This window comes from Anguilla rostrata, chromosome 2 (genome assembly GCF_018555375.3).
Source record: "Anguilla rostrata isolate EN2019 chromosome 2, ASM1855537v3, whole genome shotgun sequence".
Classification (NCBI taxonomy): Eukaryota; Metazoa; Chordata; class Actinopteri; order Anguilliformes; family Anguillidae; genus Anguilla; species Anguilla rostrata.
Genome location: NC_057934.1, coordinates 69,992,489 through 70,014,526, shown reverse-complemented (window position 1 = coordinate 70,014,526; position 22,038 = coordinate 69,992,489). Strand labels below are relative to the sequence as shown.

General features: G+C 43.4%; 1 protein-coding gene across 1 annotated transcript; it reads left to right on the top strand.

Annotated features, from left to right (window-relative positions):
• Nucleotides 1–1,313: 1,313 nt before the first annotated feature.
• Nucleotides 1,314–19,576, top strand: LOC135249354 (cytochrome P450 2K1-like). Its single transcript, XM_064324898.1, is given in 10 exon segments — nt 1,314–2,174; nt 4,759–4,963; nt 8,277–8,439; nt 9,297–9,446; nt 10,090–10,253; nt 10,876–11,061; nt 15,156–15,297; nt 15,491–15,675; nt 17,964–18,105; nt 18,521–19,576. Coding segments are annotated over 10 exon segments (1,563 nt in total). The 5' UTR covers nt 1,314–2,136; the 3' UTR covers nt 18,709–19,576.
• The last annotated feature ends 2,462 nt before the right edge of the window (nt 19,577–22,038 follow it).

Below are 22,038 nucleotides of genomic sequence, written 5' to 3'. Positions count from 1 at the left end.
GTACCGCCTTGGGGAGTATCTATAGATACTATCGTTCAGTTTTCGGTCTCCGAACATTGTCACTGTCCTTGTCCGTTTAGTGTTGAAGGAGTACCATGGTGATTTTCACACTTTCTCAGTTTTGTGTGCTATTTGCACTACCGGTTGAGAAAGTTATCAACTTGGTGCCCCACGAACACAGTAACCACTCCCCTTTCCACGCCCCGTAAACCCCTGGATATTTTTTACAGTCTCTGCTCGAGACCCATAGTTTGCGCCGCTGGCTTACAGGCAAGACAATGCAAATATTTGACTAACGTTAGGTTCACTTAAATTAGAGTGCCTTTTAAGGACTATTAGATTATTTCTGGTTATATTCATTTAGCTAGCTAGCTAACGTTAGCTAGCTAGGTAGTTTGCTTTCATAAGGCAATGTTATCGATAACGTTAGCTAGCTAGTTTGCTTTTATGAGGACGTTATAGTTGTGCTTTTATCTTAACTTGGCTAGCTAGATAGCAAAAATTATAATTGGATATAAGTCAACATCCTTACCGTAGCTATCTATCGATACTTGATATGCTACTAAACTAGCTAGTTTGTGAAAAGTCTCCCAAAAAGAGTGCGTAGCATGGGGGTAGCTATGGTAACGGGGCACGATCTGTCAATCGTAGCTAACTGACAGTTCTCATTACCACGCCCAGACGGTTCGGGTGAACTTTTATAGTGGGACATTTAGGCTTAGAAAAATACGTTTTAAAGTACATTTAAATGACTGAATAATAAAAAAAAATATGCACATTGTTTTGTTGTTGCCTAAAGACAACTGGGAAGTGTCACTTTCAACCACCATGGTACTCCTTTAACGATGGCTTCGGTCCTAGACGATTATATTGCGGAACCCTCCGATAAACTGCTCGAGCCTCGAGATGTAACGTTGAGTTTGCTCGAGTGTCTGTGTACTTGCGCGGGGTATTGTAGACTAATAGTCCCTTGAGCTTTTACTGAACATCCTTTCACTACCAGTATTTAATTGAATTGCCCTCTATGCTATGGCTGATTCTGGATTCGAGTAATTACTATTTGAATTCAGTCAGCTAGATGTATCTGGATGTGCATCAATTGTATGGCTGGCAAGTGAAAAAGTTCCTGCGGCGTCGCATGCGTGCGGCGCGCGTAGAGTTCCTGCGGCGTCGCATGCGTGCGGCGCGCGGCGCGCGTAGTTCCTGCAGTGTTTCTCTGTGTCTGTCTCCCCTTGTTCTCTTTGTTTTGGGAACTGGTGTCTCCAGCTGGTGGTGGGGGTGTTACGTCCCTCCGCCTCAGTTGGGGGCACTGGCTGTTTGGATACGTGTTTGTCTTGTTACAGTTAATTGAGAGCACCTGTGGCGGTGCCCTTTTAAGCTATTTTAGTATTCCTTATGGGTAGTTGAATAAAGTTATTGGTTATTTTGGGAAGCCTTGGTTTTGGCTTAGTTATGTTTGAGGGGGCTTGAGAGCAACCGTAACACACGTGTGCGCACACACACACACACACACACACACACACGACAGCACTGCTTGTCAAGTTTCCCATATTCTGTTCCACAGTGGCACCTCCCCTGTCTCTCCTCTATCTCTCATTCCCATTCTCCCTCCTTCCACGTTTTCACACTGATCTCCTTCTCCCCCATGAATCCTATTCCTTTCTTTCTACCCATCTCATCAAAAGTTTTTTTTTTTTCCTCCGTTCAGAGACCCTCCACGGCCTGTTTTTCTCTCTCACACCATTCTGACCCCAGTTTTCAGCGACGGACTCTCAAACCTTATGGTTGGACAACAGGTCCCCCTGCTGGACACGTTACGCAGACTTTGCTGTGGCTTCGCTTTTGACAAGGCCGTGGGAGAGGGGGTGGTCAAAAGCTTTAATATCCTCCTTGAGATTATGTAGTATTATAATGGAGCCCAGCGAAACTAATATTGATCCTAGTGGGTCAGGTAGGAAGCGTAAGGTGGGGCACGTAGTCCATGCACAGGTAATAACCTGCTTCCATGTTCCCCCACACCAAACATTTCTATTGTTGGAGATTCTGAGTCGTTGTTGGCCTGGCTCTTGATGATGCTAAGTAAACTGAATGATTTTTATTTCGTAGGAAGTGTAACCTTAGTTGGTGAGGAAGCGAATGGACAGGCGGTGTATGTCTGAGTCAGCACTACACGGGTGTTTTGTTTACTGTTACCACGTTTAAAGTTTTATGCGCAGTGTTTTATGAAATGATGCAGTATTTAAGAGGTAACTAATTTCACGTTGTCGGACTGCTGTGGGGTACGTGGGGAGAGCCAATGTGTCAGAAGGGTTGGCGGCGCCTTCTATAGTGGGTGAGTCAGCTGCAAAGCTTGTACACATTGCACGTATGATCTGGAACTATTGTTTTCTGTATTGTAAATATTCATTGTGTTTATTTAAATGGATTTTGGTGCCGTCTTGTGTGATTTTAGACCATGTGTTTAGCCACTGCTTTTTTGGGTCTCAATTATTTGAAGTCGAGCCTTATAATTATAAGGGGTACCCTGTAAGCTGAAAGCACTGTTGCACTGTATAGTGCATTATGATATACACAGATCAGCCACAACATTAAAACCACCTGCATTTTTCTGCTTTAATATTCTATTCTCTCTGTTTGTAATCAAACAATTCACACACGGTCAAAGTGCAGAATCAGAGCTTTTATTAAAGAGTATTCTTACACATTTTGGTTTCTCCATGTAGTAATTACAGCACTTTTTTTTTTTTATACACGGTCCCCTTAAAAACGGTTGGGAGAATACACACCACTGACGACGCATTGACAGTCTGTCGGATGTGATGGCCCGGTCTGCCCGGTTGCTGCTCTGTTTTCATTTTCGTGTTACATTTACATTTATTTAAAATGTGCGGGTATGTAGTGGGCGGGGTCGGCTTATCATGGGGATGATGCAGTGCACCTGTGAAAAGTGACCAGTGCACCCCCCACGCCCCACGCAGTTCTGCCTCTCGACTCCCTCCTTTGTTGGGGACTTCTAATTATATTGTGGTATGACTGTGTTGATCTGGCAAAGCACTTTGAGCTACATACTCTGTATGAAAGGTACTATATAAATAAAGTTATTATTAGTATTATTCTGATATGGGTGTCTCGTGATAGGCAGCCGAATGCATCTTTAAATAGCTTGGCCGAGAAGTATTTGGGTCATCTGTCAGGTCCATGATATTTTCGGAGGGAGCTTGACCTCTAATAAAGGTGATGGGTGTTGTATCCAGTAAATGGTAATGGTAAATGGACTGCATTTATATAGCACTTTTATCCAAAGCGCTTTACAACTGATGCCTCTCATTCGCCAGAGCAGTTAGGGGTTAGGTGTCTTGCTCAAGGACACTTCGACACGCCCAGGGCGGGGTTTGAACCGGCAACCCTCCGACTGCCAGACAATCGGTCTTGCCTCCTGAGCTATGTCGCCCCATAGGGTACTGATGTCTTTGAAAAGCACTCTCGGATTGTTCGTATTGTTAGAGACAATTTTAGGGAAGTGGGCTTGTCTCTGCCCGCATAGCTTTGTGTGCGTGCGCGGCAAGTTCTTCATTTTTGCCGTGTTTCTGCGGCGTGAGAGAAGATCCGGACACAGCCAGCCGACACAAGTATTCAGCCTTTAACTTGTTTTATTCTTTGGGAAGTAACTTACGAGCTGTTACTCCAACCTGCAACACAGCACAGTTTATCTATCGCTCGTAAAACTCTGGCAGGCTCCCCCCCCCCACCCCCCCCCCGTTTTCTTTTCACCTACTCACGCACTTTACACAACCACCTCTCTGTACACTTACGGAAGCCTTCCCCCAGTCCAAAAACTATGCAAGTGGATGCAGCAGTTCAGTCTCACATGTCACATGTATGTGTGTACATGTGAGTGATTGAGAGAGAGTGAGTGTATAAATTCCCTCCGAATATATTTGGTGTGTGTGTGTGTGCGCAGGTGAGGGCTGTGCCTGTGGGGAGGCGGGGTGATGTGGTGTGGCTGGAGCATCGGGGCTGGGGTATTGCTTGTCACCGGCAATGACTGCACCCGATCATTTGTTTGCGCATTGATGTGTAACTGTACTGGTGGGGACACTGAGTCAACCCGTATCAGCGTCAATGTTCAATATAACGACGTACTGCATGAGAAATTGTGCACCATGAAATGATCCTGCTGTTTATACACATTACGCAGTAACTGTGCAACCTAGTGACAGTTGTACGTGGTAGGCTGGTCCTGATGCTCCTCCCACTGCATTCTGCATTTTTTTTAATGAACTCTGCTTTGTGTGCGCGAGTGTTTTGTAACTTTCCTTTTTGTTTGTACGGCGAGAACAAATTTTTTTTTTTTTCCACTAAACCACTAAACCTTCCTTCCGGCCCTTTTAAAAGATCACTGGACTTGGTACCGAACATCACCGTCGACACGGTGCTGATTTATTAGCTTTGGCCCTGCCCACTGACCCGAGACGTTTTCTCCGCCGAGACTCTGAAGCGCCCTGGAGGAGGAGAACGATCCTTGTTGTCGAGACGGGCGGCTGCGTTATCGCTCGGGAGTGTTGATGCTGTCGGCTCTTTCTCGCCCTCCTTCCGTCTCTCAAAAATAGGAGAAAAAACAAGCTCTTCTACTGCTTTTAGTAGAATTCCCCTCTCTCTTTTTTTTTTCTCCCTCCCTCCCTCCCTGGAAAATAGTAGAAAATACTACAGCCTGCCTCTCTCTCTCTCATTGTCTCTTTTGTGTTCGGGGCTGGTCAGTTCAGAGGGAACGATGTTGGAGGGGATTTTACCCCAGATACACCCACCTGTGACCCTTCTGGGGGTGGTGCTGGTGCTGCTTTTGCTCTACCTGCTGTCCTCCTCCACTGGGCCTGGAAAAGAACCACCGGGACCCAGACCCCTGCCCCTCCTCGGGAACCTGCTCCACCTGGACCTCAAACGGCTCCAAGTGTCTCTCTGTGAGGTAAGGACAAAAAAAAACATGAAAATGTGAAAATGTGTGACAATGCGAGGAAACCGAACTGCAAGCTTTTCTGTGACATTTCTCTAGAGAAGAATATTCAATAGGAACAGAGGCTCCTCTTTAAAACTGCAGGAATTTTACATGTCCTGAAGTTAGAAATAACCGGTTGGTCCAGGTCTGCGGGCAAGGTAGTATTATGAGCCTTGCTTTCAAAAGACTCAGTATTATGAGCCTTGCTTTCAGAAGATTGCTTTCTGAAAAAAAGCAGTGGCATGTGACATTTAATCCTCAGCCAGTAAGCTGAGTTTAAAACGGCTTTAGAAAGAGCCCCAAAAATGCACTGATTTAGCCAGGAAATGGATGCAATGGAAGCCATCTGTTCGAATGTTTAGCCTGAGCATGTACACATCTGTGGATCAGTTTTCTCTGCCCGTTTTTTTATTTTTTTTCCCCTCATTTGTGTACTTGCGTGCTCTACCTTTGGTGAAAGACAACAAGTGGAGTTTTAAAAAAACGTTTTTACCTTTGTATTTTTGTCCAGCGTTAAAATATTTATTTCCACGTCCGGCATGATATGTATGACTTGAGCAACGCAAACTTAAGAAATATGCATAAATATAACATGTTTAAGGCCTCACTGTTTAAAATGTTAATGTTTAACATGTTCATGAAAATGACCATGAACATTGGCTAAAGCATGCCTTTTTTTTCTGGTACATACAACTGTTATTGAATGCATAATTTTAAACATTAACTTGAAAAGTATTCTTTGGTCGGATACTCTTTCCCGGCGTGACGTAAGCCCACTCACGGTTATCGGTAACGGCGGCAGGCGAGTCACCAGGGTCGCACTCAAATCAAAACTTAGACTTGGAACTTGTCCGTGGCTGCTCGATTGCTGCTCTCTTGCTGGATTGTTTGTGTCTGACACACACACACACACACACACACTTCTTGTTTACAGTGGAAAGAGTAACCCGGTGGTGTTTGGGGGTATAAAAAGGTCCCGTTCCACGGCAATCTCCAGGTTGTGGGGCAGTTGTCTTTTCAGCTGTGTTTTTCAGCCTTCTTATCTTTACAACTCCACGTGAGCACAGGCAGTGATATTATCAAGACCACGGACAGTCAGAATTTAACCTTACAGGGCCGAATGGTAGGCGTGTGTCACCAGCTTCAGACAGTAGTGTGAATTCAACGCTCTTTGGAAACATAAAACAAGCTTGTCAGAAATGTGAGGCTATTATTATTCTGTGTTACTTCAATTACCCTGCTGTTAATTGGGAATTGATGACAGGACTAGGGAAAAGTTAGGGAGAATTTTTGGACGTTATAAAATATAGATGACCTTTTTTTGGCTCAGTATGTCAGCCAGCCTACAAGAGGGAAGTCAATTCTGAACCTATATAATGATCCCGAAAGAATTTGTAGCACAGAGGTAATTGATCCACTTGGGACTATCAATTATTCTGCAGTTAGTTTTGATGTGTTTTTGCAAATTAACAAGGTCTTCTCTACAGCTAGAATTTGTCATTTTAGATGAGCCGATTTGAAAAAGATGCTAGCAAATGACGTAATATCGACTGAGTGCAACTTCTTGACTGCAAGACTGTGAATGAAAAGTGGGGCAGGTTCAAAAGAGTTATTCTTGTGGTACAATGTAAACTTATTCCAAATGTAAGGAAAAGTAGTAGAAGAAGCAGTTTTCCCTTGACCTCGATGGGAAAACGTCATGAGGTCAAGGAAAGATGTGAAGGAGAATTCATAAGGATTTAGGAAAAGACAACCGCGGTGCTAAGAGAATCCGACTGCACTTACACTAGGCTGCGTAATTATGCGACGGCGGATGTTATTGACGTGGGTCTGCCGTGGTGAAACTACAATTTTCCAAAGATGGACTACTAAATTGCATCTTGGATACTTCCACACTTGCATTCTTACTGTGTTGTTTCATGCGGGCTATATAAATGTGGACAACCCAGTGAAAAATATTACTACCAGTCAAGTAAAACGAAATGGTTGTCACGTTAAGAATGGTTGCTCACACTCACCCTCCTGTCCACTCATATTTATCGACATGAATCCCAATTAAATGGTAAATAGACTGCATTTATATAGTGCTTTTATCTATATATTTATATATCCAAAGCGCTTTACAATTGATGCCTCTCATTCACCCATTCACACACACTCACGCACCAACGACAAATTAGTATGATTGTAGGAAAATGATGATCTGCGTCCCTTGTCGGTCATGTTCATTGTTTTCGTGAACGGCCGAATGGTGCGTCACTTTAAATGTTGCTGCCGCAAGGAATTGTGGGACGACATTATCGCCTTCCCTTTCGTGAAGGATGGTCCAGTGTGCCCTATGCTAAAGGAGATAAGAAAGGAAGCACTGAAGCACCTTTCCTTAGCATTTAGAGAATTCAACCAGCTCTTATCATAGCTGCCACTTTGGTACTGCCATGTCATTTCACTCAGTTAGGAACCTTCCTAAGCAAAAAAGACTATTCGGACGCAGCCCAAGTGGCCTCCCAAGATGGCCGCCATATCCATTCACTGAGCCTACCAAGATGGCCGTCTAATGTTGTAGGCTCTCTGGTTCCATTGGCAGACAATGGAAAGGCAGTCAAATGTTATACACGTGTACATAGTAACTAGCTAGCACTAATGGATACAGTTTTCCTTATATAGCGTAGCCGCAGTGGTGTTCTACTTTGCTGTTCCGTCATGTCACTTAATATGTTACCCCTCCCCTTTTTAAGGCCAAATACCTGATCACACATGATCCTGTCCGTCCGTGTTCTTACTGACACTCTGGCGATCACACCAAGTGACAGTAAACCAAGGGATCTGAGAGAGCAGGTGTTGTCTGGATAGCGCAAATTATCCAGGAACCCTGCCCTTCCTTACAGGGGGAGAGTTTGAGAAAGAAAATAAACAGTGTAAGATACATAAAAATGACAGCACTGAGAATAATAATGCTGAATATTGTAATATGCATGCTAAGGTTAAAAAAGAACTATGGGAGGCCAAGAGGCTCTTTGGAAGGCAAATTGCCCAAGATGCAAAAAGTAATCTCTGGCTTGGGGGGGGGGGGGGATGATGCTGCTTAGGGCCCCTGTGGCCGCCATTTTAAATTACTACCGATAGTTTTGCAATAGGGGATGAATACCGCATGGGGGCCCCCTGGTGGCCACAGGGGCCCTAAGCAGCCGCTTAGTTCGTTTATGCCTCGGGCCAGCCCTGGCTTGGTTATTGTCGCAGGGGAAGCTCTGCTGAAATCCTGAGAATGTATCTTCTGTGTCTCCAGCTGTCTAAGAAGTATGGACCTGTGTTCACCATACACTTGGGCCCCAAGAAGGTGGTCGTCCTGGCAGGCTACAAGACGGTCAAACAGGCGCTGGTCAACTACGCTGAAGAGTTTGGAGACCGGGAAATTTCACCCATGTTCAGAGATACTATAAAAGGGCACGGTATGCAATCCAGTCCGATCTCGTCCATCTGTTGGATTTTACCATCTTTGTGTACTCGGGGAAACACAGTGACCAGGAATGCTTATCCATGTGGATATAGCCACAGCCTTTGAGTGTTCAAACATACTTTTCCCCCCACAGTAGTGAAAGAGCCAATAGTCTGTCTGTGGGATGTTTTCATCCCCATTGGAATTGTCCTGAAATGACCACTAGCAGCTCACTGTTGGCACGTCTGTCAGTGTCTGGCATTTTGCAAATCGCAAATACAGCACAACAGCTGTGCACTATTAGACAATCAAGAGAAGGCTCTCCAGGGGGAGGATCAGCTGTTTTAAAAACAAGCAGTGGAGGAACGGTCCACCTGCCAACCGCGTTGGTGCTCATCCTTACAACATGGGTGGACCAACAGCTGATGGTGACAGTGGTCCAACAGGTGCTTGCTAGCTAGTCGGAGTGTTTCGTCTTACTGCTGAAATGTCTTCCACATTTGTATTTATTTTCAAATAAGATACCAGGCCTGACAATTTAAAAACGGCAACTGTCGTTTTTTGTTTAGCTCAAGATACAAAAAAAAAGTATGAAATTCAGATCTTAGTTTATTCCCCCTGCGGCGTTCTGCATTACATTACATTACAGGCATTTAGCAGACACTCTTATCCAGAGCGACGTACAACAAGTGCATCAGTTCAAAGTGCACAGGTGCAGAAAAACACACTAGAGTGAAGTAAAGATCGTAGTGCCACAAGTGACCACATGGATCAGGACTCGAACCCTGTAGGCTAACCTGTTGAGCAAATAAACAAAACAATCCTGCCAAGTACAAAACTAGCACTGAAATCACATTTGCCCTCTCCCAGGTGTTCTGTTCTCCAACGGAAACTCCTGGAAGGTGATGAGACGCTTCTCCCTCACCAACCTGCGCGACTTCGGAATGGGCAAGAGGGGGAGCGAGGAGAAGATCATCGAGGAATCCCGCTACCTCATCGAGGTGTTTGAGAACTTTAAGGGTGAGAGAGGAATTGGCCTGGATTCAGTCAACATTTTATTACAAAAAGCTGTAACCCCCCCCCCCATTTTGGCTTTCATTTGGAATGGCCACCCATATTTATCAGGGCTAATTGCTGCAGCCTCCGCTGTCGAATTCGGAGAGCGCAGATATGTGTGTATTCTCCTCCAAAGCATGCGATGTCAATCACTGCTTCCTATCACAACAATGAACATGCCAAACTGTGCAAACAATGGAAAAAAGCTAGGTTTCTCTGAAGGGAGGAAAATAACTTGCAATGTCAATAATTAAGCTGGATCCTGGCCAGAGAACATCACACATTCCATTTCCTACAGGAGTGGTTCCCAAACTCGGTCCTGAGGACCCAGCCGGTTTTCATCTAGCCAATTATTGCAACCTGTAAATTGCTGTGTTTAGGATCAGCTGTTTAGGATCCATTGTGTTTAGGATCCACTGCGTTTAGGATCCGCTGAGTTTAGGATCCACTGCAATTACTCCATGCACGTGTGTTTTGTATTTGTTGAAGACGGCAAGGCTTTTGAGCAATTTCGAGTCTAAGTTCATCCTTGAAAGTGGAGCTTTCTAAAGAGGAAAAAAAAAAATTTTTTTTTTTTTTTTTTTTTAATTCTTTGCTTGATCTTTAGGTGAGCCTTTCGACACCACTCAGCCAGTGAATTACTCCGTCTCCAACATAATCTGCGCCATCGTCTACGACGCACGCGCGCCTAAGAAATGACCGCCGCCGTTTAGGAAAATGGTAACTGGACCGTTGAATAATTATCCTTCTGTACAAAGATGGGAATTTTAAGCTTTGTAATTATGAAGGGCGAGACGGCAACACAACATTGGACCCGAGTGGCTTAGCTGGTAAATGCTCAAGCTACAGGTACAGCTGGGCCCCATTGACAAGACATTACACGCTCTGGCCTTTCTGTTCTGGAATAATTCTGAAATTACACTCTTCAGATTATACAACCTTTTAAATGACATGGCTAGTAGTTAAAATTAAGAATATTGAATTTCTTTCTGAAATTGCATGTTGCAGGTTATACACATAGCTCAGTGGTTGTCTGGCATCGAGTTGACTGGTCGAGTGTCCCTGAGCAAGACTAACCCTAATTTGATTGTACTTTGCTGGCAGCTTTCACCGTGTGTGTGTGTGTGTGTGTGTGTGTGTGTGTGTGTGAATGGGTGAATGGGAGGCATCAATTTTAAAGCGCTATATAAATGCAGTCCATTTACCATATTATACGGGTGCCTTAAAATTTGACCCAGGTCTGTCCTCAAATGGACTGCAGATGCAGAGAGGTGACTCCAGAGGAGCAAAGGGAGATAGGGAGGTTTCTTTAATTTCTTTAAAAATGTTTAAAGTGTTTTGTGGTTGTGGTTCTGATCCTGAGCTGGTTTGGGTTTTGGGCTGGTCACTGCAGCTGTACAACATGTTCCCCTGGCTGCGCTGGTGCTGTGGCCGGTGGCTGGTGAACAGGACCCAGATCGTGAAGAACACCGAAAAAAACCTTGAGGAGATTAATGGGCTGGTGCAGGGACTGAGGGACACACTCAACTCCCAGGACCTCAGGGGATTTGTGGACTCCTTCCTGGTTCGGCAGCAGGAGGTATGGAGAGGGCGAACCGGACCGGGACTCAACTGAACCATACTCTGCGTCGTTCTTAACCACAAGCCTTCATCGCATTACAGTAGATTCGCTCAGCAGAGACTCTTATCCAGAGCAATTTACACAGATTTTGTTTGATAACTTTTTCTTTTTAATTAAATGCAAAACATTTTTTAGGTGGTTACTCATTTTAGTTTTTTTGTAACATTAGATTTTATCTAAAAAACTGAAACCATTTAGTGTGACAAATATTGCAGAGGAAATCAAGAAGGGGGCAAATTCTTTTGTTCACGGCAGTGTAGGCAGACTGGTGTTTCCATAGATACAAATTTAATCTAACCAGGGTAGAGGCCATTGAGTGTCTACACATCTATGGTAGAGGCTGTACTGTATACCAAAGCCATAGCTTGAGATCCATTTAGCCAAAATGCTGATGCATTGGGCAGTATTTCAAGGCTAGAAGTAATGGCGGTGTACCATAGTAGTTAGGGGGGGTTGTAACTGAGGACGTATGTACAGACTGTACGCTGTGTGAGTTGCTCTGGATAAGAATGTCTGCCAAATTCTTGACATGTACATATAATAATTTTTTATTGTCCTGTTCCAGTTTGGGGACACCACAGAATGCTGTGGGTGACTGAAGTTGAACTTGAAGGCAGCTTTTTCCAGTATATTCATTTAACATTATTCTCAGTGTAATGTTGTAAAGGCAGGTGTACCTGTCAAATTCAATTTAAAAATTGTGCGTCAAATTGAAATGTATTTTTATACAATACAGCAATATACCTCAAGGCATTCAATTTTTCAGTGAAGACTTGCACTTAAAATGTATAGTCCTCTTACTTGCTCAACTGCTAAAAATATGCATTTAGTAAAACCTCATCTCTGGGCTTGAGCCTTTCCCTACCTTATACTCTACTACTATAAACTCTGAGCATCAGGATATTGGGATGGCAGGTATTCCATCCCGCCAAGTTACGCCTATACAGCACCGAGAGTTTGGCACTTTTCAGGGTTCCCCACAGAAATAACCACAACAGCCACAGACACTCAGCCCTTAAAACATTAAATTCTGTACATTCTGACCACATTTCAACAGACAGATTTCAAAAACAACTTCACATGTCCACACAATAAAGCCCCAAACTAAGGGGATTTTGCATTTTCTCCTTCTCCTTCTTATTTTTCCTGCCGCCTATGCCACTAACAACATGTCTCCCCATTGGACATTTTACCGACACCAGCCAAATCTTCACCTACACAACCCAATCAAAAACGCGCATTCACACACAAAATACCCATACCTTTTTACTCTGAAACATTTCCAGTTTAAACAGCTAGTCCACCTGTGGCCTAGTGGGCAAGGTCCCAGTCTTGGGAACGTGGGGTTGTAGGTTCAAGCCCAGCTAGGAACACGTTTCTTCAACATGCTTTTACCCTCACTAATAATTGTCTACTACTTCTCAATTATTGCTTTTGCACCATATCTACCCGCCGTTCACCAAACGTATACACTGTATTATGACGTACCGTCTGCACATTCAGTTATTAACCGGGTACAATATTGCGGAGCCATATGGATTCAACGGGAGCTCTTCTGTGCTTACTGGCCTGTGTTCTTTAAAAACATGGACAGGTTTGGTAAACCTCCAGTTGAAGGCTTGAATCCCACCTCGCCCTCAGGCAGATAATTTCTTCTTTTACACAAACGTTTCCTTACGCTTATATTTGCTTTATCAAAACTCACTAACGGCCACCCATATGCATTTCATGACGGCAAATGTATTCCTTTTATTAAAATAGTTACACCAGTTCACCACTGTGCTATTTCTACTAACTATATTTCTTCACTTGGCTACCCTACAAAACCTCCTTATCAGCAAACGCCACGTTTCTACATTCATGTTACCTCGCCCTGTTCTCTATCTAGCCACATGCAGAACGTACATACATAGTAATTGTTTGTAACTCCCCATTAAAACATTACATTTAAATTCACGACTATCTCATAATTATAACTACTAGTACTGAACATGACAAAAGCATATCAGTGCAATAGATTTCACATGTTACTTAACCCTACATTTCAATGATGAGTGCTTTTTACAGACTGTTATATATAGACTGTAATATATACCGTTCGATAAGGAAACTAAGCTCGCTCATGGTCACTTCATTTACTTCGCACTATAGTCTGTGATCATGTCAACCTTCACCTACATACCCATTCTGCTAAAAACGTATTGTTTCAACTTCGCAATTTCATAATTTCTTCTGATTTATCTCACACTGTTGTTATTTTCTCATATGCAAAGCCTGCTGGGACATATGCGTCTGCTTCTATTCTCCACTATCAACTTTTCCGGTTCTAGCTTAGCAAAACAGCGAAGAGGATCCCTACCTGCAGATAAGCCTATAAAAATACCTTATAAACCTTACAAACACTAAAAGTGCATCTCCACGAAATAACAGACAACGGAGCAGGACAGAAGGGTATACAAGTTGCAACCTAGGGAGCTCTAATTCTACGGGCTTGCTAATTCTTTTGTCAATCAAGGCTCGTTGGATGGCCGTCAAATCCGTGAGTACATACACTGGCCATATTTCACCTGCGTTTCTGACACGTTTACACTTACACCACCACACCCTTTGTCACAGCCACTGTTTTACATATTTAGCAAACCGAAACTGCTGAACGGTACACGCTCATCAGACTGTACAAATGCACACAGGGATAACCATAATCCACAACCGTTTCGTACAGGATCACTTCGCATTTACTTACCATTTCACAATGTCATGCACACTTTGTGTCAGATCAAAGTGTCAAATTTTTTCAAATTGCCTCATGGAACACATTGAAATTCATGTAAAAGACTGCTGGTCAGTAAGTACAGGAAGCATATTTCTCCGGAAAACATGTTTACACTTGTACATTCACTGAAATTCAGTTCAGAAGCAAGTGATTGTATATTTGCTACGTACAATAAATACTGCATGTAAAATACATATTGTACATACATACATAGAGAACTTCTTTATCCCTATGGGGACATTTCCCTCAGCAGCATGTTACATTCACATTTACGAACAGACATTTATACCAACAAAAACATACAATCATTCACGCAACAGAAAGGCTGGGCAGCGAAATACATACATACCAATACAAATTGGACATATAGACGCCTATTCAATCAATCTTGACTTCGAGAAAGCCATCCACACACATGTTTGGCCTGTCCATGTACTGCATGCTTATACACACAGGGCCAAGTGACTTGAGGAAATATTGGGTAGCATTGCTTTGGAATACATCTTATTTAATTTCGGTGAGGCAAGATAGCTCATTGTTTGTAGTACCGTAACTTGGCATCATTTGGATATCAATACTTTCAATGGCAGGCCTGGATTTTGGCAGTCTGAATGAATGAGTTATAGACGGTGCATGTCTTGTATGTGTGAGTAACTTGGCATTTTTGTACGTTGAAAACATGTTTTTTATGAGATGAACTATACAGGACAGCTAATAATGAGTTAGCAACACTTTAAAAGTGTTTTGCTTTGTCATTCTGGATAAGAACTTGTTAGCAATTGATTGATTGACTGGGTCTAAATGTTGATGGTTTTGCTATATACTGTACACCCGACAACAAAATCGATTTTTTTCATGGATAAAATCACTTTGCTAGCTGCCTAGCGAGTTTGTGAGTGGAACATCTAATCTAACTTCTTATGGTGTGACGAAGCTCGCTAGCTTGATGATCTAAAAATTTTATCTCGTGATCATTTCATGGTTTTAAGCTTACACTACCGCACTATCAAATTTGGTGTAAATCGGTCGAAGAGCTGGCCTTTTGATTTCTGTATGGAACCACTCTTGCAATCATTGTATGCAAGTTGGGGAAAAAATGAGTTTTTCCTGTGTTTGCAAACTCCTGCCTTGGCTTTCTGCGAAGTGGCAAGCAAGTAACACATTTATCATATGCTGAAATATGTCTTTAACATCTTTCATAAAATTTTCTTACTAATGCTTTATTATGCTTCTGCTTTGTTTATTGTCTCCATGTTGTTCTGCACCTGTTCCCTATCAGGAGTCAGACCAGCTGGGTTCCTACTTCCACAGCAACAACTTGAACTATACTGTCAGCAACCTGTTTTCAGCAGGGACGGATACCACTGGAACCACCCTGAGATGGGGTCTGCTGCTGATGGCCAAATACCCCCACATACAGGGTGGGGAAATACACACACACACACACACACACACACACACACACACACACACATACAAGCATGCATGCAGACTCATACTGAGTTTTTTTTTGTTGTTGTTGTTGTTAGCCCTTGATGAGAATTTTACTTTCTCTCTCTCTCTCTGTCTATCTGTCTGTCTCTGTTCTCTCTCTCTCTCTCTCTCGGGGTGCAGACCAGGTTCAGGAGGAGTTGAGCCGGGTCATTGGGGACCGGGAACCCCGGGTGGAGGACCGGAGGAACCTGCCCTACACAGACGCCGTGATCCACGAGATCCAGAGACTGGCTAACATTGTACCCATGAGCATTCCCCACACCACCAGCTGTGACGTCACCTTCCAGGGATACGTCATCAAGAAGGTTTTATCACCTTTCCAGATCTGTATCCTTCTATCTCTCCTTCCCTCTCTCCCCTATCACCTCTGTTCCTGCCCTCCCTCTCTTCCTCTCCTTTCTGGTTTAAAGAAAAGTTGCGAGGCTCAATGTTCTACAGTCCTCAGTATGAATTAAGTTAGTTGATTACCGTTGCCAACTCGTTGAGCACCTTGAGAGCAAGATCCTTGAGCTCGAGGGCCAGCTTGCAGAGATTGTGGTGTCCAACCAATTCCAGTTCTTGCAGGATTTGGACCTAGCCCTTGAACCTGAGAGTAGGAGGACTGATGAGCCATTGGGCACCCAGATGATCCTCCTGAAAAATGTAGCTGGTGATAGTGGGGGGACTCCATTATTAGAGGCAGACAGCATAGTCTGTTCACACGAACAGGAATCCTGTACGATGTTTTGTCTGCCTGATGCCCAGGTAGGACATCTGGAGTGTGTGGACAAGCTCCTGGTTACAGCTGGGAGGGATCCAGTGGCCATGGTTCACATAGAACCCGATTACATAGGTAGGTTTGATGTTCTGCAGGATAGATTTGTCAAGCTTGCAGGAAAGATTAGGAGCAGAACCTCCACGGTAGTTTTTTTCTGGAATACTACTGATACCATGTGTGAGCAGAGGGAAGCAAAGTTTTATTTGGAGGTTGAATACATGGCTGGTGTAGGAAAGAGGGGCACTAGTTATTGGGGCACTGGGACTCTTTTTGGGACAAGGGTGCCCAGTACAAGTGTGACAAGTTGCAACTGAGCCAGAGGGGTACTACTGCACTGGGCCAGTGTGTGCTTAGGGTAGCACAGGATTATTTAAACTAGAGCTTGGGAGGCAGGTTGGTTAGAGGGCGGAAATGGTAGGGAGGTGCAGACTACCCTGATGGAAGCGGTCAAGGCTACCCATAATAGTGTGAACACCAATTAAATCTTTTTAAAGAAAACTTTTACTGAGGCTGGCTTGGGTTGGCGAGGGTGAGGGAACAGGAGAGGATCTGTACAAGTAATAATCTGAAATGTCTGTTTAAATTTAAGAATTATAACAATTATTTTTTTGGAACTTGCTGCTATTAATAGTGGGGGCTATGACATAGTTGGGATTACAGAGACATGGCTTGGGGAGAAGGATGGGGATGGGGATGAATATAATATATTCCGTACTACAAGAAACTACCGAAGACTCTGGAAAATGCTCAAAGAAGGGCAACCAAATTGATTCCTGGTATGAAAGACAGAAGATAAAGAATCCTTAAGATTTAAGATTCTTAATCTGTTCAAGCTTAGTGAAAGGTGATTTAGGGGTGATTTGATTGAGGCTTTTAAAATCATAAAGGGAATCATCAAAGTGAACTACAAGAGACTCTTCAGGTTGAGTTCTGTTAGTAGAATGAGGGGGGCATAAATGGAAATGAGCAAAAGGTAAATTGGGAAGCACTTTTTCACAGATGTAGTCAAAATGTGGACTAACCTGCCAAGTCATGTAGTAGAGGCTGAAACTGGGGTTTTCAATACTAGGCTTGTTACGGTGTTTGATATTATCTAGCCAGTAAGTAATCGGAGCACCAGTTACAGTTTAGTTAGGAAAACGGCGAGTTTTGTTGGGCTGAAAGTCCTGTTCTCGTCGTTATGTTATGTCACCTTGACATTAGAGCTGATTCAGTACCTTGAAAAGCAGAATCAGGCGTGATGTAGGAAGTATTCATCAGTGTCAGGCCTGGACTTGAGCACACTGAAGGTCTCTGCCTCTACTGCATATCTTGGCGAGCCGTTCCACCAATTTACAACTCGTAAAAGAAATGCTTCCAAGCAGCTGGATATCAGCCAGTACAATAGCAGTGCTCCAACCGAGAACCTCGGAGCTAGAAGTCCTGAGCTATTTCGACCGTCATGGTCTTTCTCCCAAACGTTAATGAAGGCACCATTTGATTTGGAAGGAACACTTTTTTTTATGGCTACAGCACAGTAACCACATCCTGGTAGACTTGGGTCCACAGCTCTTCCCAAGCCTTTTTCAGGGTGAACACATTCTACAGTTTGCTCCTTCTGCAAAATGTCATGACTTTTTGTTTCACAGGTTCAGACCTTTACGTTTTTTTTTTTTTGTTGTTGAAATTTTATTCAAATCAAGCCAAATCAAAGTTTATTAAAAAAATTGTCCAGTAACAGATTTCAGGTGTCAATGACATGCATATAATAAATAGGCTAGAATTTAAAAAAGGTGTGTGTGTGTGTGCGCGTGCGCGCGTGCACGCGTGCGTGATTATGGTATGTGTGTGTTGCAGGGAACTACAGTGATCCCACTCCTGACGTCGGTGCTGCAGGATGAGGAGGAGTGGGAGACCCCCCACAGCTTCAACCCCGGCCACTTCCTGGATGAGAAGGGCTGCTTCGTCAAGAAAGATGCCTTCCTGCCCTTCTCTGCAGGTGATTTTTTTCTAGATGCTGCGGTTATCTCTTTCCAACGAGGTGCAATATGCTGTAGATTCTTGGAGTGCTGGGTTTATCACTCTTCTAGTTGTGGAAATCCACTGGGATATCTGTCAGCTGGAGTTGCATTAAAGACACTGGTAGTGTCCAAAGTACAATGTAATGTCTTGTATGATTATTTATGTCATGTGACTAATGATTATCTCTGTCCTGTAGCTATATTTAGGTGCTGGTGCTGTGATTATCTCTCTCCTGTAGCTGTATTTAGATGCTGTGATTATCTCTCTCTCCTGTAGCTGTATTTAGGTGCTGTGATTATCTCTCTCTCTCCTGTAGCTGTATTTAGGTGCTGTGATTATCTCTCTCTCTCCTGTGGCTGTATTTATGTGCTGTGATTATCTCTTCCTCGCAGGGCGACGGGCCTGTCTGGGAGAGAGTCTGGCCAGGATGGAGCTCTTCCTCTTCTTCACCTTCCTCCTGCAGAGGTTCCGCTTCACACCGCCACCAGGGGTGTCCGAGGAAGACTTGGACCTGACGCCGTGCTTGGGGTTCACCCTCAACCCCTCCCCCCACCGGCTGTGCGCTGTGAGCCGGACCTAAACCCCACTCCAGCTGATGGGTGTGAACATCAGCTCTTTTGTTTTTTTTTTTTTACCAAACCTTTCTTGATCATTATTTACAGTGAATGTTTGTAAGCCTTGATTTGAGTGCTGCTAGATTAATAAACAGGGCTCCCCTCCACAGCTGAGGAGACAGTCTGTTCTCTTCATTCCTGGCTTCCTCAACTACTCACTCATGAGGGCCAGAATATATATATATTTTTTTTTTTTTGGTACTTATGGGCCCTTCCTACCCACTCAGGATTACCTAGACAGCAGCTCAAATAGTCAGTGAGGCTAATAAACAATGTTCCCACTCAGAAAGTGATCCTTCGTTGAAATGGATATAAACTTGAGGTCGTTTGGCATTTTTATTTAGAAGTGAACTGGAATGACATTTGTAGTAACCCTTAAATTGAAAGGTGCTGGTGTTTTCCGTAAAAGTGAAGGTCCCCTTTCAGAATGCAACACATTGGAAAACTCAAATCTTGCTAAATGTAAATATTTAAAAGTTTCAGCTGATTAAGATACAGACCAAAGTGACCTTGATATGCACCTTTGTACGTCGCTTTGGATAAAAGCATTTGCTAAATAAATGTAATGTAATGTAACAAGGGCTCATCGTCCTCATTCCCTGCTCACAAACCCCCCAGCCCCCACCCCCTTTGTAACTGTCAACAAGAATCAGCCAATGAGAAACAAGCATTTCTGCTGATTGATAATAAATAGTATAACTTTCCCCCGTATTTTCTAGGGGTTGACTTCTCTTCATTTGCTACATTTTAATCAGGTTTAATTATTTTAAATACAGGCAGAATCACACTTTTGGACTATATAAACTAAAGTAAATAAACTTTTAAAAAGCAAAACCTCCTGTCTGCATTGACTGTCTTCATCTTTCTCATGTTAAACGTCAAGAAAAAGCCTTGTGTAGGATCTCTTGGACACTTTGTTTTCAATGAATATTCTAGTTAAATTTTCCAACTTTTATACACGTATATCATTAACCTTTTGAGCCATTTGTTCAATGGGTACTTCTTATACACTTAGTTTTCTTTCACATCTCCAGTTCTGTAAGTTTAATATTCCTTCTTCTTTCTACAATCTTCGTATCTTTGTAAATTGATATTTGTTTCATATTTCTGTATTTGATTCTGATTGACATCACAACATTTATTTTCCTGAAATAATTGTAGCGTGAAGCTTTGGGACCTGGACTTGCCACTACACTGCTGTGAGTTTAATTCCCAGCTGGGTACTTTTGAGCAAGGTACTTTACCTGAATTGCTCCAGCAATCATCTAGCTGTAAATGTAAATGGACTGTGTGCAAACACTTCAAATAACTCTAAATAAGAACATCTGGTAAGCTTCTGAAATGCCAAAGTAATGGACTGCACTTGTGAAATATTCCCACAGAGTCCTCTTTCCTCCGCTAACTTATTTTTTTAATGCTGCTCTAGGAGTTGTTAACGTTTAAAATGAAGTCTCCTTCTGAATGATGAACAGCGTAGTGTGGCTATCTGATGACAGAAGATCTCCTGAGGAATGCAAACAGCATTATTGTGTTGGCAGCACGCTAGCAGGCTGCAGTTATCAAACAGTGCTATCAGTTCATCTGTCCTGCAGCCCGCACGGGACAAACTGTCACACCTGGAGTCTGCTCTCTGGACTGAGTGAGCCTCTTCACCAAAATCGCCGAATTATCCTTTGCGCGCCATAACTTAATCACTTCACTGCATAATCGTGTTCCGTGCTTTTGAAAAGCTAACGTCGTGAGCGACGAGTTGGCGTCATTATCTTGTACATATTTTTACATTATCAATCTCTGCAGTGCTACACAACCTGTGTGGGGGGAAAAGCCATGGGTGTTTCTCAATATCGAGAACATCGGATTCAGACCCGAGTTCTTGTGGCGACATAGCTCAGGAGGTAAGAGCGACTGTCTGGCAGTCGGAGGGTTGCCGGTTCAAACCCCGCCCTGGGCGTGTCGAAGTGTCCTTGAGCAAGACACCTAACCCCTAACTGCTCTGGCGAATGAGAGGCATCAATTGTAAAGCCCTTTGGATAAAAGCGCTATATAAATGCAGTCCATTTACCATTTGTGAAGAACACACAGTTAATACTTATCCTCTCAATACAAGGCAAAACAAAGAAACCCTTCATTGTATAGTTACTGTTTACAGAGACACTGTCAGCGATGCTGTACATAAAAACAGGAAATGGGGAGAAATTAGGCAAGGCCAACCCCTCCCCCCACCCCAAAGAATACTGAGGTTCAATAGAAAAAGAAAAAGTTAAATGCTTGCAGGGAGATAGTAGAATTTATCAGAGTAAACAGTGTGTGGGAATAATGACACCAACTCGTTGGGAATTTATCAGAGAAAATTGATGATCCTTTTCCTGTTGTGTTTATTTCCTGGTTTCCTGCTGCATGGTTCTTTTTCAGGAGAACACTGCAGGCTGATGAACAGAGATGTTTTCTCCATTTATGAAACATCTCTGTTCATTCCGGAGCAGTGTCTTTTCAAGACCCCTGTGTCTCAGAGCAGTAATAGGCAGGTGTACCTGTAAAAGGCACCTATAAAGCAGGGCATTTGTGTTCAGGTGTGGTCACATGAGGTGAAATCTTCAGGTGTGGTCAATGAAAAAATAAAGAATAAAGGCCCTCTTTATGGTGGAATAAAATTATAATTAAAATTTCTTGGGGGGTGTAAATAAAGCAAAAGAAACTGGTCTTTGTCCTGTAATGAAGGCATTATTGTACTTGGTCTGCATTATACTGGGAAGGCAGATTCACCATCCAGCTCTGTCTTGAACTGTGAGGCAGATCTCTGGATATATGTAAAGGGTGAGTCTGTGATAAACTGGTGACCTGTCTGGGGTGCATTCCTGCCTCTCACGCCAAGGCATGCTGGGATAGGCTCCAGCACACCCCCCCCCCACGGACCTGACCATGATATGTGGGTATAGATAATGGAAGGATGGATGACTGAATGAATGGATGGATGGATAGATAGATAAATGAAGGGTGAGATTAGGATCATGTGTTCAGTTCTTGCCTGAATGATAAGAAGATGTGAATGGTGTTTGTGGAACAGGAGGTGCTCGTTTCTGCTTCTCTACTGTAGGGTCGGATCGCCAGTTGGAGACTTTCCCATCTGGCCTCTGTTCCACTCCGCCTGTAACTGCTCTGTGTCGTCTGCATCGACACACACAGCGTTAAGCCAGCTGTAAGCACACGTGGGACAAGAGGTCATACCGATGAATCGCCCAGAAACATTTCAGTTTTCCTGATGTACGCCCAGTCATAACTAAATATTGAGCATAACT